General features: G+C 41.5%; 1 protein-coding gene and 1 long non-coding RNA gene across 2 annotated transcripts in view; one reads left to right on the forward strand and one right to left on the reverse strand.

The window, feature by feature from the left end:
* Positions 1-15,804, reverse strand: part of ntrk2a (neurotrophic tyrosine kinase, receptor, type 2a) — a 79,606-nt gene that overhangs the window by 45,568 nt on the left and 18,234 nt on the right. The window contains exons 11-13 of the mRNA XM_086030352.1: positions 15,674-15,700; positions 14,545-14,582; positions 14,373-14,472 (exon numbers count right to left, since the gene is read on the reverse strand). Of these exons, the coding sequence (XP_085886478.1) occupies positions 14,373-14,472; positions 14,545-14,582; positions 15,674-15,700 (165 nt within the window). The remainder of the gene's footprint in view (positions 1-14,372; positions 14,473-14,544; positions 14,583-15,673; positions 15,701-15,804) is intronic.
* On the forward strand, positions 14,032-14,807 carry LOC147147032 (uncharacterized). Its single transcript, XR_015086771.1, has 3 exons — positions 14,032-14,096; positions 14,349-14,561; positions 14,659-14,807. It is a non-coding gene; the product is annotated as an uncharacterized LOC147147032 (long non-coding RNA).

A 15,804-nucleotide genomic window follows, 5' to 3' on the forward strand; every position in this document is an offset into this window, starting at 1 on the left:
GGCAAGGCTGTCCTGAAGCGGATGCTCGGGTTATTTTGACAGGCACAGTATATGCCAAGTACCTGCAGAACTCATTAGTTGGCCATCCAGCAGTTTTCCAGAACGCCGTCATCCAGATTTACTGGTCTACTATGCCTGCTACTGTTCCCATCTACTCTAAAGACATTTCAGGTGGCTGGATTGCAAAGCAACTAGTGAAATCATCATCGGCCACCACTGATCTGATAAATGAATATATTCCACCTTCCGGTACCAAAACTGTAACAGATGTTGAATGACACAGACAGCTGACACAAAATGTTACAATAACCATGTAAATCTCACTAAAATCTGTACTAGGTTAATAGCAGTTGCCCGTACAGTAGCGTTCACTGGCACCAGGAGGACAAATGGCAGTGGACATGTGGAATGTTTTGTTGGGGGGGGAATGTAGGTTAATGGTCATCTCTATCCATCTGATGTGAATAATTCATTCAATGGGGGAAGCCTTTAGGTTTCAAGGTTCTCCATGATTGGATTAATGAGGTTCTCTGGCCTGGAACTGGACTACCTCACAAAAGGTTTGAGGCTTTGAGTTGATATTTGTATGTATTTGTACTGTACCCACTTCTTCGCCCCCCCTCCACCCCCCTCTCCTATGCGCAAGCAAGAATTCTTTCAGTCTTTCTTTTAGCCTTGTGTCCACATCCATTAGTGTGAGATCCCCTCCACTGGGATGTTCACACATCCTGAAGGGAAACAACAACAAAATGAACATAACAGAAATATTTACAGAAACAGGAATACATTTAACGATGGTAAAATTGATAATAATAACAATTAGTTGTGAGGTCAGTGCTGCTAGAGACTATTCTACGTATTAGTATTTGTTATTTACATAACCTTCTATGGAGTGGAAAAGGTGTTCAGTTAATACCGTATCTCCTCTAATCCAGGGGTCCTAGGTTTATGACGGCGGTCCATTCCTATGGTAATTAAACCCGATTTTGTATGTTAAGGCAATCAATAATTGTAGTATATATTTGTATGACAAACATTTCAATACAAACCATGACTAGAAAACAATCCGATGAAAAACAGTCAGGAGGGCTGTTATTGAGTGTGCCACATGACCGCGTCGTCTTATGCTGCTGCGCAACTAGGTCATTGCCTGTTATTTGTATCCTTCAAACACGATTACAGAAAGTATTTGTAGGAAAAAAAATGCGTAGGCCATTAATTAATATAAAACAATCTGGTAAAACGCAAGCGGGAACTGAGCGTGTCATCTATGCCACGTGAGCGCAAATTCTTACCGCTGCGCAAACACATCCACTGCATGCTGTCTGTAACCTCACAATGTCACAATTGCAGTAAATGTATTGGCTTTATTTGTTTGTATATTTCTTTATTTATATCTTATATATTATTGATATCTATATTTATTCACACTCGTGTATTACGGCCTTTTATTGTCTTTATTTATTGTCTGCTGTTTGTAAAGTGCTTTGTCACAGCTCCAGCTGTTATGAAATGCGCTACATAAAATTGTATTGTATAAATATTTGTATGAAAAAAAATTCCAGGCCATGAACACAGAAAAATCAAAAACAGCAAGCACGGCATTAACCGAGCGTATTATTACAACTCATTACGCGCCGTTTGGCGCATCAAAATGTTGCACGTGGTGAATGTCGTAAACCAAAGACCCCCTGTGGTTATCCTCTTGGAGATGCTCAAGACCAAGTAGGGTTAGGGTGAGAGTTAGGTTAAAGTTGAGCGTTAGTGTTAGTGTTAAGGTTAAGGTTAGGGTTACGTTGCGGATGAACAACAAATGCAAACTTGCCAAACCTAGTCTATGGCAGGATTATGGGAAATCTAAAGATAAACACATGATGTCAGATTCTCACCACTACACAATCCAAACGAGTACCTCTTCCATCACTGTTGCTGCGGAGGTACTGTACAGAGATAAGGAAGAACAAGCAGCAAGCGTCACTGCAAGTGAGTGATAATGTCAAGTATATTTATGTGTCAATTATTCAGCAAAGGTCAACGTAGTTCTGAGCGTGTCTGACAAACTCACAGCAGAGCGGTGTCGCAGTCAAGAGCATATTTGTTTAATAGAAAAAAAAAAAAACAACAATTTACTCACAGCCGGGGTGAGGTGACCTTTTTACACGGTTGCCACGACAAAGCCCGTCAACGTCACTCTGGTACACACGCGCGCACACAGACGCAGCACAACTGCTTTTTACAGTCTTCCCCTTTCCAACTGCGTTGCTTGTTTTTTTTTTTTTTTTTTTTCTTTTTGTAGCATTTCCTGCCAATTTGCAGTCCGATACCAGGCACCCGGCTTGGAGGATTAGCGTCATCTTGACAGTTTCCGACAGAGGTGGCACCAGGTGAGGGAAGTGACACTTCTCAAGTTCCGAATGCACTTCAAACATCACAGAGAGAACTAGAAATGTAAACTGAAAAAGAACCTCGGACTGAATCAACTCAACTAAACTTTATTTATAGCGCCCCTTAAAAACAAGCACAACTGCATACAATGTGCTGTAAAGAAAGTAAAAATCAGACATAAAAACATCCATCCATTATCCAAACCGCTTATCCTCACAAGGGTCGCGGGCTTATCCCATCTGTCTTCGGGCAGTAAGACAGTTCAAATGAATTAATTAATTAATAACATAAAAATAGTAAACGCAATAAAACACCAAAACAATGGCAAGACTCAGGCTGAGTCAAAAGCCAAAGAATAAAAATGTGTTTTAAGATGAGCTTTAAAAGTAGACACAGCGAGAGCATGTCTAACGTTTAGCAAAAGGGCATCCAAAGGGACAGGCAACAAAAATTCAGATCCCCTCTGAGGCTCTGCTTTGTCCTTGGTACCTCCAGCAGCATCTGGCACACTGACTTGTGGCACCGGGCAGTTACATAGCGCTGGAGGTGCTCGGAGAGTTAAGGTGGGGCAAGACCGTTTAAAGATTTGAAAACAAATAAAATAATCTAAAAATGAACTCTAAAATGTACAGGAACCAATAAAGGGAGGCCCGAATTGGAGTTATGTGCTGCCTCCTACCATCTCCAGTTAGGAGGCAAGCAGCAGCATTTTGGACCAACTGTAGATGGTTGATGGAGGACTGGCTGACTCCAAAATAAAGTGCATTACAGTAATCCAACCAAGATGTAACAAAGGCATGGATTACTTTTTATAAGTGCAGTTATGAAAGGAGATGCTTTACTTTCGCCAGCTGCCTAAGCTAAAGAAAGTATGGATTTAACAACAGCCCCAATTTGATGGTCCAATTTAAAATGGCTGTCCAATTGAAAACGCAAATTCAAGACTGTTGGCTTTAGATAAAGATAGATAGATATTTTGCCACTGTCCCAGACACACAAACAGTTTTGTCAAGCACTAAACTAAACAGTTGCTGGAGCCAAGTGACGCCACCCACGCTCTTCTTTAATTGTTTAACAAAGATTCTGCAAGGACAAAGTACCTCCTCCAGAGCAAATGGGATTTTTTTCTGAGAAGCGCCGAGCAAACCACCGAGAATTAAATCTTGGTTATGGCTAAATAATTTAAGAGCAAGTGAATTCAAACCATGACCAAAAAGATCATGAGATTCAGATTTGATGCTCCTGCATTTTCCTCAGTTTTTGTCTAATGCACAAGGGGACAAACATTTATATGCAACACTACCATGCAAGGCAATATCAATGATTGCATTTAATGCAATGACATATTTCCTGGGCGGCATGGCTCAGTGGTAGAGTGGTCGTTTCCCAACCCGGAGGTTGTGGGATCGATCCCCGGCCATTGTGACCATGTCGAAGTATCCGTGAGCAAGATACTGAACCCCCAGTTGCTCCTGATGCTGCGTCATCAGTAGGTGGATGAGGTACAGTGTAAAGCGCTTTGAGTACCCAAGGTAGAAAAGCGCTATATAAGTGACAGCCCGTTTACCATTTCGACAATGGGAACCAGTACAAATGACATTTCCATTCTGCAGATGCAAAAATGTGGTGGATGGTTTGACGCAAAAAACAATTCCATCGCAGTGTCTTCTCAATGTGCAATTAAAGAGCACGTGCTGTGGAAATGAAGTGGAGGCAAGGTAAAGTAATGGCTGACACATCTGTCAGGAGCAGAACTCAAGGAAGAAAACAACTCCAGGCAGCTGACACTTGGTGATAAAGGACACGGTGAGATGAGCCAAAAACAACAACTTGCTCCCTGCAACTCTCTGACGCCAGCTTTGTCATTGCTGTTCAATGAAAAGGGGTGGGAGGGGTACATATTACAAGTTGACAAGACAAACTAAAAACATGCTGTCACTAATACTTGGTGACTGGGAATTCTGAAATTTTAGCCCCAAGACAAGGAAAAGTTATTCCTACACAAATTGATTTGAGATGTAGCAGTTTTTATGTCGCACAACAATGGCAGCACATAAAACCATTGAACAAAGATTGTAGAAACAAAAGTAGTAGATCCTGAACGTCGCAAAAATCAAAGGAAATATTTTTTCGCCCCACAATTTCAAACAGTGACCAGGTGTCTTAAAAACGCCTGTGTCGTGGGTCAATATTCAGAGCCGGCATTCCGCCTAAGTGACGGACCGGTCCGGCTAGCTGCCTATAATGGACTGCTATTTTGTAGGCGATAAACAATTAGACGTGAAACTTAAAAAATAGCCGGACCACGCATAGTCGGAAGCCCATTTTTTCCGTCCATGCAATCGTCTGCCGACTATTTCCCCGGTCAGGCTTTAATGACCGTGGCGAGGCTTCCGTTTCCCATTTGCTTTTTGCTAGTGAACGTTGGTCAAAGTTGCTGGACGGAAACATTCACGGAAGCCCGTTTACAATGATAGGCGGACCGGCCTGTATGCGGTTACTATTTGGTCCGGCCGGACAAAAAGGCGGATAGACGGACGGCGGAAGGGTACCCCGGCTGCAGGCGGAAGGCGATAAACGGACCGTGAAATTTTAGTAAAATGCCTAGCTAGCTCTGGCAAAAGTGCCTTTGGTCTCCTCATCAGAAGCACTCAATCATTGTGATAGTGGATCAGAATCTCCAAACTCTGAAGTCCTATTACGCGTAGGTGGTTAAATATTTTCACACATACCAGTATAAGTCTCTTAAGATGTGTTTCTTTCATTTTATACCATTTTGTTTTTCATTGGATGCCTGTGATTTGGTATGTCCCGCACTAGCTCATCGAGCATAACAAACTATTCTTCCCAGCTTCTAAAGGCCCACTATGAAGAGTTCCACAAGTAACACATACGCAGCCACAGGATTTCCGACATAGTTCGAACGACGATGAGATATACCGTAGATATGAGAGCATCTTTAAGGCGTCCTGTTCCTTTAAGGATAAAGTGCCAGACTGTAGAGTAATCTCAGGTTGCATCAGAGATATGATGTATGACTTGCATCTCATGGGGATCAGCATGTATTCGTAGCACAGCCAGCGTTCTGGTCCAAGTATTCTGCTGTAAAAAATGTCTTTATATGTTCCAGAGAACTTATTTCTTCAGAGTGGGACATAAGAGATGATCAATTGGGGTTGAGAACAGGTGAGCATCTGCTTGTTGTTTGCCTTGGAGTGAGCGAAGCTTGTAAATATTCCAAAGTAATATAGAACAGATTTGGCTTCTAATGAGCTGCCCTTCCCACATTCAAAGTAGGAAAATACAAATTGTTTTGTCTACGCCGACGCTTGGTTGCCAGTCATAAATGGAAGGAGTGAATAATATTTTTTTTCCCCAGAAATGACTCATTGGGTAACTGAGAGCCGCAAACACAGCTGAGAAGAGCCTCGGTAATGAACGCAGGGGCTTTGACGTGCTTTGTTGGCACCCAGGTCCTCCCCAGGTGACGCTTCATGCCTTCATGTCTGCGCGTCTGAAGGCAGTGATTCACTCTGCTTGTGATAATGATTTCCTTTTCGGCGATGGCGGGGGTTGCCATGGCAACTGCATGCAAGGAGGTAACAGAAGGTGACCAAGTCAGCGCCGCGAAAAGTCTACAGGCTTCTGTTTTGGGATTGCCCGATCTTACATTGGCTAGGCTCAGCCCTGCAGATAATGGCCGGATGTCAACATTCCTGTCACGGCGGGAGACAAATTCACACCAAGTTTTAAAATGTATTAAAAAAAAAAATTACTATTACTATAAATATACTATTACTATTCATTTTATTTTTTTATCGCAAACATGTGGAATTAGAAAAAACGAAGTTAATCAGGACTGTCACAGAACTGATTGCGTTCAACTTTGCTGTTCCCACTTTATTATTATAATTATCATACATACACCTGTCTAAGAGCTGTCTTCCAGAACCTAACATATGCTTTTTGGTGATCATTCTGACTACCATCTGCCTGTTTCATCATCAACGAATAAGATGCATTTTCTTTGCCCGCCAGCCTCCTTTCAGTTAGCTGATGTTGTCAGTGGAAGGCAAAACAAATATCGGGCTACATCGCCAACTTGGCACCAAACCACGAACAAAGCTACAAGGGGTAAATCCACGTGACAGTTCTCGGAAGTCTTTAGGGGCCGGTCCCTCACATGAACGTGCAGAAGCAAAATCATATGCAAACAATGCATTGTTTGCACTCTATCGCTTCTATTTTACTTCATTAACTCTCCATCTTTCAACACATATTATTAGCCTGTCAGTCATTCATACTCCTCGACACGCACACACAAGCAGAGATGCTCACCTTAGCATTAGCCAATGACGAGGAGGCGTGGCCAAGATGAGATACAAATCCTGACGGGCATGCAATCAATCGATTGATCAATAAACCTCTATCTGATAAAGTGCTGTCCACAATCACTCAGTCCCACTGCTGCCGCCATGCACAGACAGGCGCGCGCGCACGCACGCACGCACACACGCACGCACACTCCTTGCCATTGGCCTACAAATCGACAGCACAAAAACAAACAGCCACATTAAATGATATTGGCACTTGTCTTTGCCAACGCTTATCCACATTCAGCGAAGCAGCATGGTTCCATTTTTGTATTTTCTGTGTGTGTGCGCGTATGTGTCTTGGCCACCCTGGGTCTCGCATCAATAGCTGAAGCCTCATTATCATCGCACCATATCGAGGTAACAAGCCGGACCAAAAAAAAAAAACAAAAAAAAAAACCTGTTGACGCAACTGGATGTTGTCTGGCAGCGCCGACATTTCCGCAGGCATTACTTTGAACGCCTTTGCATTACACTGGGGGGCGGGGCGGAGCGGGGCGCGGTTGATTGTCATGCGGGATAAACATGATGAGTGCCTTCTAGCACAAATACCACAGTTGATAAGAGTCACGTCATGAATTTAAATGAAGGGTGGGGAATTTGATTGCCATTTTGAGGACGTTGCCATACTTAGCTAGACACCAATTATTCTTGGCGTGAAGCCAGTTTCCCTTAGGAACTCAAAATTAGGTAGGCAGCGGTAATCTATCATGAGCAGAACCACAAATAAGTCTCAAGAAGACATGACTGAAAAGTCACAGGAAGTCTGCTATTTTGGTTTGTAGCGGACATTTGAAGTGTTATTCCATCTATATATTTTCTATTCATCTTATCCTCATTAGCTTTGCGGCTTCCAACAGTCCCTCAATCATCAATCCAGAAAAAAAGGTCCAACAGATGAAAAATCCCTCCATCCATTATCTGAACCAATTTGGTTAAAATGGTAAATGCCGTGCACCAGCTACGTCATAATATGTCGGCCTGCTGCCCAAACAGCTTTACAATCACATACATTTCACATTTCATATAATCTATACTTATTTGCCGATCTGTTGAACTGTTAAGTGGGAGCCTGCTGCCGCTTATACTCTTAAAAGTTGAAAATAGATGAATGTTTTTCCTTTTAAATTTGTTTTTGTTGAAATTTATCTTTTTCGTCGTCGTCTTCTTCTGCCTGTGATTAGCGTAGAGATTAATGATTAGCAAACAACTTTTGGTGCATTTTATGAAATGGAGTGTGGGCCTGAAGAATACCGTTTCGAAACCTACTAACCCTACTTTTTCCCCAAAAAAAGAAAAAAATATTCAAAGCGACTTTATTACTTGTTAGTCAGCCCGAGTAACTTCTCAGATTCTCTCTTCAGTGCATACCACCACCTGCTATAACCACGTTTTAAAATATGAATGTAGAAAAAAAAGTGTTTTAATACTATTAAATTTATTTGAAAAGTTTGATTGGTATCACCGTGTTTGCATGGTTTTCCAGATACTCCAGCTTCCTCCCACATTCCAAAAACATGCCTGTTAGGTCCAGTGAAGCCTCGACATTTTCCATAGGTGTAAGTGTGAATGGACCAAGTTCGAAATCAACTGAGATGGACTCCAGCTCACCCACGACACGCATGAGGACAAGCGCTACGGAAAATGGATGACTGGAAAGCATAATTTTATCCACTTATGTGGCAAGGCCATTGCAATCGACAAACCATAGCTGACTTGTCTGCTGCGAGAGCAAGAGAGGGAGGCGGCCCTTGTGCCGAGCATGCTCAGTAGCACCTCTGGCCTACGGCGGAGTCGGACTGACCTTGAGGGTGTCATATCGATCGATCAAGACTGAGGTTGCGCGTGTGCGTCGGGGAGCGAGAGGGGAGGAGGCGTGCAACTTCTCCGAACAAGAAGAAAGCCGAAACCTCCGCCAATGATGAATCATTGATGGCATGTGGACAGCCGATGCTTCTCTTCACGTCAACTTCAGCGTTCACTCTCGCTTCCTCTATATGTCCCGTTGGCCCTGCAACTTAACTTTCTATCGCTAGTCTTTTTGTACTCTTGGCCCTCTCACTAGTTAGTGTGAAAAAAAAACAAAAAAAAAAAAAAACAGGATTTGGCTATACCTTGGATTATGTTTTTTTTTTTTTTTTTTAAAAGCACTTCAGTCTTTTCATTTATTTATTTCTATTACATTTTAATGTCTGTAAATGGGTTTAAATGAGGTCAATGTATGTTCCTTTAATAATTGTAATAAGATACTTTTGTTCTCTTAGCTTTGCAAATGTATTCAACCGATCTGTTATAAATACTTTTAGGTGCTGTGATTTGGGCTGTGTGCAGCACATTGAGTTGGCTTGTGTATGAAATGTTCTATATCAATAAAGTTGGCTTGCCTATAACACGTTTTTTATAATTCTTATTCCACATATGCTGTATGAATCAGAGTACCGTGTTTTGACTAGTGTTGGCACATTAGTATACGATGTTATTTTTGCTTTAAAAAAAAAATGGGGTTTAGTTTCCGTTTGAGAGGCAATATTTGTGAAAATTTCCCAATGTCTTGTATCCAAAGACAGTGGTGCCTTGAGATAGAATTGATCTGACTTACAAGGCACAAGGCATCCTTTGCCTGATTTTGGCTATGACCTTTGAGCAAAAATTAAAGATGTGAAAATGAAAGTGTGAACTTCAGCTCAAGTTAATCCATGACAAGCAGCAGTTTGGCAGATATTATAGAGCGCAATTTTCCTGATTGAAAAACACTTTCCAAAACATTTTTTTTTTTTTTACAGGACCTAGAATAGAGTAATGGCATTTCTGTTAATGGATGGAATTTGGGGAAAGATTTATTTATGACACAAGTGTTCTCACTTACGAGCATTGTCTCACAATAATATCACTGAGGCCTGTCCACCCATCCAGTGTGAAAATTTAACAATCAAGTAAAGCATTATATAGCTATTTCCGAAAGATGTCTCCAAGCGAGCTTTTCTGAACTTTCCAAACAGTTTATCTGAATTGTGATGATATAATCATCAGTCACAACACTGATTAGCACTAGATAAGAGTGTTACCGGGCTCATACTGGAATGTCTGGATGAAGAGTTACCGCCACGTGTAAAACTACAATCAAAGGTGCGTGTATTTTTACTTTTATTTTTAAGTGTGCCAAGGTTAAAATAGCCCGTGGTGCCTTTGAGCAAGAACCATTGATTTGCAGTCTGGAAGCAGAGGGTGAATGATTTCCTACTCTGGAGGGACTGTCTCACTCTCCAAAAGTGTGAAATAACACCGTAATTAATCACTTTAGTTGTTGCTTTTTTTAAAAAAGTCTTTGGAAGGGTCCGAAAAATTGCTTAGTTGACAACGCACAAGCCCTATAAGGTCATGGTAACAAAAAGCATTTGCATGAGGCAGAACTCCACCAATATCTCACCCCAAAATGACATGATTTCAACCAGAGTGTGACAGGTGGATGTTGTTAATTCATTTTAAAGGAAGAATATCAGAGACCTTTTATTAAAACGCCTGCGAACTGTTTTAGAACTGGGGATGGGAATTTAGCAAATTTTCTTAGCTGATACTAGATTTAAAAAAAAAAAAAAACAACATTTGAGTAAAGCCATACGGTGGATGTGGCTCACTTTTTGCTAGGTCAAGTAATGTTAATCTTTTTCTGGCAACAAATGAGAAATTGAGACTACGGCTGTTGGTTTCATCAAAGTAGTGTCCCCCGTTATACCTCAATCGCTTGAAGATACAACCATCAATTGTTAAAACCTTTCCTACTTCAAACTGTGCCTAAGAGTCAGAGCAGACTCTTCCTACTCAGGAGACTGAGGTCTTTTGGGGTTCAGGGGACACTCCTCAGGAACTTTTATGACTCGGTGGTTGCATCGGTCATCTTCCAGGGAGTGGTCACCTGGGCAGGCGGCGTCTCGGCCCGGGACAAGAAGCGGCTGGACAAACTGGTCAAGAGGGCCGGCTCTGTCCTGGGCTGCTCCCTGGACTCTGTGGACTCGGTGGGGGACAGGAGGATGTTGGCCAAGCTGTCATCAATGCTGGGCAACCCGGACCACCCCCTCCAGGGCACCCTAACAGCACTCCATAGCACCTTCAGTGACAGACTGTTACACCCTCGCTGTGCAAAGGAGAGATTCCGCCGTTCCTTCTTGCCTGCTGCTGTCAGACTCTTTAACAAGAACATTGTGTAGTCTCTACAAACTGGCGGTCATTAGTGCAATTGTGCAGTCCTGCACCTGAGCTCGTATCGTGCAATACCCAATATTCCCCACTACTGTAATACCGTGCAATACTCAACATTCCCCACTACTGTTAGTCTAGTTTTATTTTTATCCAATCCTGTTCCTTACATTTCACTACAGCACTGCAGCACTGTCACTTAGAGTATTTTTTCCTCTGTACTATGTACAGGCCGAAATGAGTGTTCCTCATATTTTTTATGTAGATGTAGGTTGGTGTGTATACACATGTGTATATACACATGTTACTGCGTATATCTACATAGGTTTGATTCTAAATGTTTGCCGTCAATGTTATACATTAATGGCCACATTATGCCGCCGCCCCTGTGTGACCTATATCTTTGCTACTGTAACAACGAAAATTTCCCCACTGTGGGATCAATAAAGGCATTCTTATCTTATCTTATCTTATCTTATACTTATGAATAAAAGAAAGTAACCGATTCCAATTTGTTTCCTGCGCACTGGGACAGACTGTGCTCCACCTGAGAAGTTCCACTGCGTGCCGGCGCTGCGTTGCACCTTGGTGGATGTCACTTTTCGCAACCATCTGCCATAACACTCAGACGCGCTCGCACAACAACTCGCGAGCACGCGCAACATTACTGACAGGCATAAAAGCGCCATTCAGGTGTGTCAAGCATGGGGCGTATCGTGACTACCTGCTACCAAATGTTGCCCATTTGTTATTGATGAGAGAGGAGCACAATAACGTCAAACTTATGAATAATGTAAACATCGGCGATAGCAGTGAGATGGTTCACACGCTCACACACATCTGTTCAGAGCACACGGCGCGGCGCGCTCACTTCACACGTTCCCGACTTGACTGCCGTCATCGCTGAGGTTCCTCTGTGCGTGTGTGTGCGTGCGTGCTGCCATGTGTGGCAAAACAGTGGTTCTTAGGTTAGGTAATAATGTTCAGTTTTGTTTGTAACTTTCAGAGAGCAACTGGTTTTAACATTGTTTATTATTCCGGGTCACAATTACGAGTATTTGTTGCTAGAAATTTAAATTCTGGTTCCTCCCTGGAACCGAAACGGACGAAGGTTTTACGTCCATAGGTATGTCTAGCCCAAGCACTCCCTAAATTTTAGAGATCTTTATATTCTTTTTTTTTTTTTTTTTTACTGTGTGTTTTCAACAAGCGCGAACATTTAAAACAAGATACAGTATACATACAGATACATTTTTGGTAACACTTCCTGTGCTTTTGCACTGTATTAAAAAGACGGAAATAACGCTATAAATGTAACAGTGGCCTACGACAAACAGTATTGTATCTTGTTCGATGTTTATATACTGTAAACATTGAAAAGCAGTTTCTTTGTCTTTTATTTAGCTCTTTGTGAAATTTGAGCTTGCGTGCAACATGCGCTTGCATCCTGTGCATCTCCTGGGGCCTTAGTCCCACCCTATTCGTCCATAAAACCTTGTGGCGCCCCTGGTTATGACGTCACAACGTGTGACATACCTCTTGTGGGAACATCGCACGTTAATGTCTTTCTCCTCACACATGTAGACATTACTGAGGCAGTTTTAGGGTCTTTAAGAGGCCTGTTTATTCTGAATGAACACATTTGTAAGCCCCTGGTGAAACACTAAAAACACAAAGACAGAGCTCATTGCCCAACTGTCACGATTGCCACCTCTCCCCGGAGGGCTATAAATCAATCTCTGCCAAAATACTGCATTTCGACTGTCATAACTGAGACTCCAGCACGCACTATTATTTCATTGAAAAAGTGTTGGGGGGGATTACATAGTGTTTAAAGCCTATACTGTGTGTATAGCTCTAAAAATTAATGTAGAAAACATGACACCTGCATGTTATGCGCAGCACGTATGGTTAGTTCCCAAAGAATGAGAAAGCCAAGTTCAGTTATCAGCCAAATCTACAAATTAGATCACATTAGAAGGAAGCAAATGCTCATTAAGGATCATTGGATCAAAACTTAAATTGAGAGGAAAGAAAGATGAAAAGGGCTTCCCTGTGGTGACCACCAACTGGACTGGATGGATTCATGGACACACAGCCTCTGTTTTTTTATGATTAGTGGTAACATTGTGTTACTCCAATGAGAGCAGCAACACACAAACACAATGGTGAAAATTACAGCGGAACCTCTAACACTGGAACTCCATTTCTTTAATAATCCACCGTTCCAGGTTTAAAAAAAAAAAGAGTCTCACGCTATTTTTCTCTCTCACGTTCTTAATTAAGTGTAAAAAAAAAAAAGTTTACCACTCTCTAACGTAAAAATGCATGACCTTAACTTCACATTCCAGGCTACAACTAAACGCAACTTAACCCACTATAGGGTAACAAAGCACCGGAATGCAAAACAACATAAATTACACCACAACAGAACCCACTGCAAAGTACTCACAGAAACGCACCTTACTGTGGTGCAACATACCATGACATAACATACTGTACATACCAACGCGTAACACAACTTACTGCAACACAGTTTAACGCAAAATGCTTTAACACAACATATCCTAATGCAACGCACACTATCATGACATACCTTAGCGCAACGTACCGCAACACAAGATATGGGAGCGTAGTGCAACTCAAGGTACCGTAAAGCAACATACCATAGCGCAAATTACCGTGATGCAACTTATCACTACGCAATGTACCGTAATGTAACGTACCGTAACGCAACATATTTGTAATTCAACATCCCATAACATAATGTACCGCAATGCAATGTACCGTAATGTAACATACCACAACACAATGTACAACAATGCAACACATCATAACACAATGTACCCTAACACAACTTAAGGTATTGTAGGATAATGCTAAGTATCATAACGTAAGGCAACATACTGTGCAATGCAAAGCCCAGTAACTCAACGCAATGTACCTCAACGCGATATAATAAATCACACGCAACGCAACTTAACACACCATAATGTAATGCAATGCAACAAAGCATAACGTAACGTAAGAAAACCAACTGGTACATAACACTCCTTAACACAAAGCAACGCTAAATATCGGAACATAACACAACATAAGTGTGAGTGCAAAGCTACTTAGGTAAAGCTACTCACGCAAAGCTAGGTAAAGTAACTTCTGGTGTATAGTACATATGAAAACTAAGGTCTCGTGGGTGACGTGTCTTTTTTGATTTGGGGATAAAGAAGTATAATTTCCCAGAAAAGATCCCAATTGCACGACTTTGGCGATGGTCCACTTTACAATAAATAGAACGTCTCGAGTATGCCCTCGCGGAAAAGCTGCTATATTGCGTCTTCATGAAGCCATCCATTCCACCCATGCATCTAACATTCTTCTCGTGTCTTCATCAAACAGAATGGACAACTAGCGCAGTCTTACCTTTGATGCCAAACTTGGAGTTGCCGCCAAACTTGAGGATGGCCAGCATAATCAGGAAACCGAAGAAGGCGACGGCGGCGATGCCCACCACCACGTACACCTGCGGGCAGGGCAGAATTTAGCGGATATGGCAAGCCGACAGGCCAGATCGAATGTTGATTTGAGGACTTACGGCGACTCTGTCCTCTGGTGGGTCTGAAGTGGGTCCATCTGGTAACAAAAATAAATCCAAAACAAATTGTTAAACAAGTGAATGACCATATGAATGACTTTGCTCTCGTTTCAGACAACATACTAAGGGCAGCACAAAAAAAAACGTAATTGTAGCAGTACCTATGGGGAAGTCTGCAGCCAAGAGAAGGTGATGTTAAGAAGCAGCAAGAGAGAGAAAGGGAAAAATAAATTAGACCACAAAAAATGTCAACATATTTCAACAGTAGTTTCCTTACCATGCATCTTACAAATGATGTCATCTATCAAGTATTTCAGTGGCAGAATTCGGCTTATTAACCACAGAAACATAAGAATCGCACACATGAAGCATGCAGTGGTAAAAAAATGTAAAAAAAAAAAAAAAAAAGAAAAAAAGAACAAACATGGGCCACAATGAGGAAGAAAAAACACACTAGCGTCAACTGCCATGCACACTTGAGAGACATTAACGATGAGGATCGAAGTGAAATAAAAAAAAATGGAGAAATCACAAAGGAACCACACACAAAAGAAAAACAATAAAGGTTCTGCATAAAAATAAATCAGAAGGTTTGAGTAAAGTCTTAGTATTTTGAAAAATAATTTGATTAATATTCTTATTTTTTTCAATTAAAGTCAGACTATTACAAGAATAAACTTGTACTTTTAATGGCTGAACGTCCAAATTGTCAAATCAAAATTCTCAGGCTTAGGTGTACGTTTGTGCTACTGAGATTTTGACCTTACCCTTAAAAATGTACGACCGTTTGCTCGGAAATTACATATTCGTTTAAAAAAACATAATGGTAAAATTGATGGGGTGAAGCGGTTGGTTGCGTTAACTTATTCTCTCAAAAATCCACTCTACATATTCGTAGAACTTTATTGTCAACATTACCCACTACATCATTTTTAGAAAATGTTAGGGGGGAATGCACATTCACAAGAAAATAAGTAATTTCACTACAATCATTCATAACGTTGCAAGGCAATAAAATGTCATCAACTAATCTTACTACTTTCATACTGCAATATTACATGTTGTCCTTCTCCTCAGTACGACTCATTTGCACTGGTGAACAATTCATTCAAGGATCCATTTCACTCACCGTAGTAGTATGAATCTTTGTCAGTTCCTGCACAAGCACAATAACAAAGATTCAAAAATAATGACTTGAAAGTGAGGTCAATAGGCTATCAAGGACAAGACCTAACAGGAATGCAGAATTCAAATGCGGTG

Source organism: Filicampus tigris, chromosome 5 (genome assembly GCF_054856515.1).
Source record: "Filicampus tigris isolate MCC_2025a chromosome 5, RoL_Ftig_1.0, whole genome shotgun sequence".
NCBI lineage: Eukaryota > Metazoa > Chordata > Actinopteri > Syngnathiformes > Syngnathidae > Filicampus > Filicampus tigris.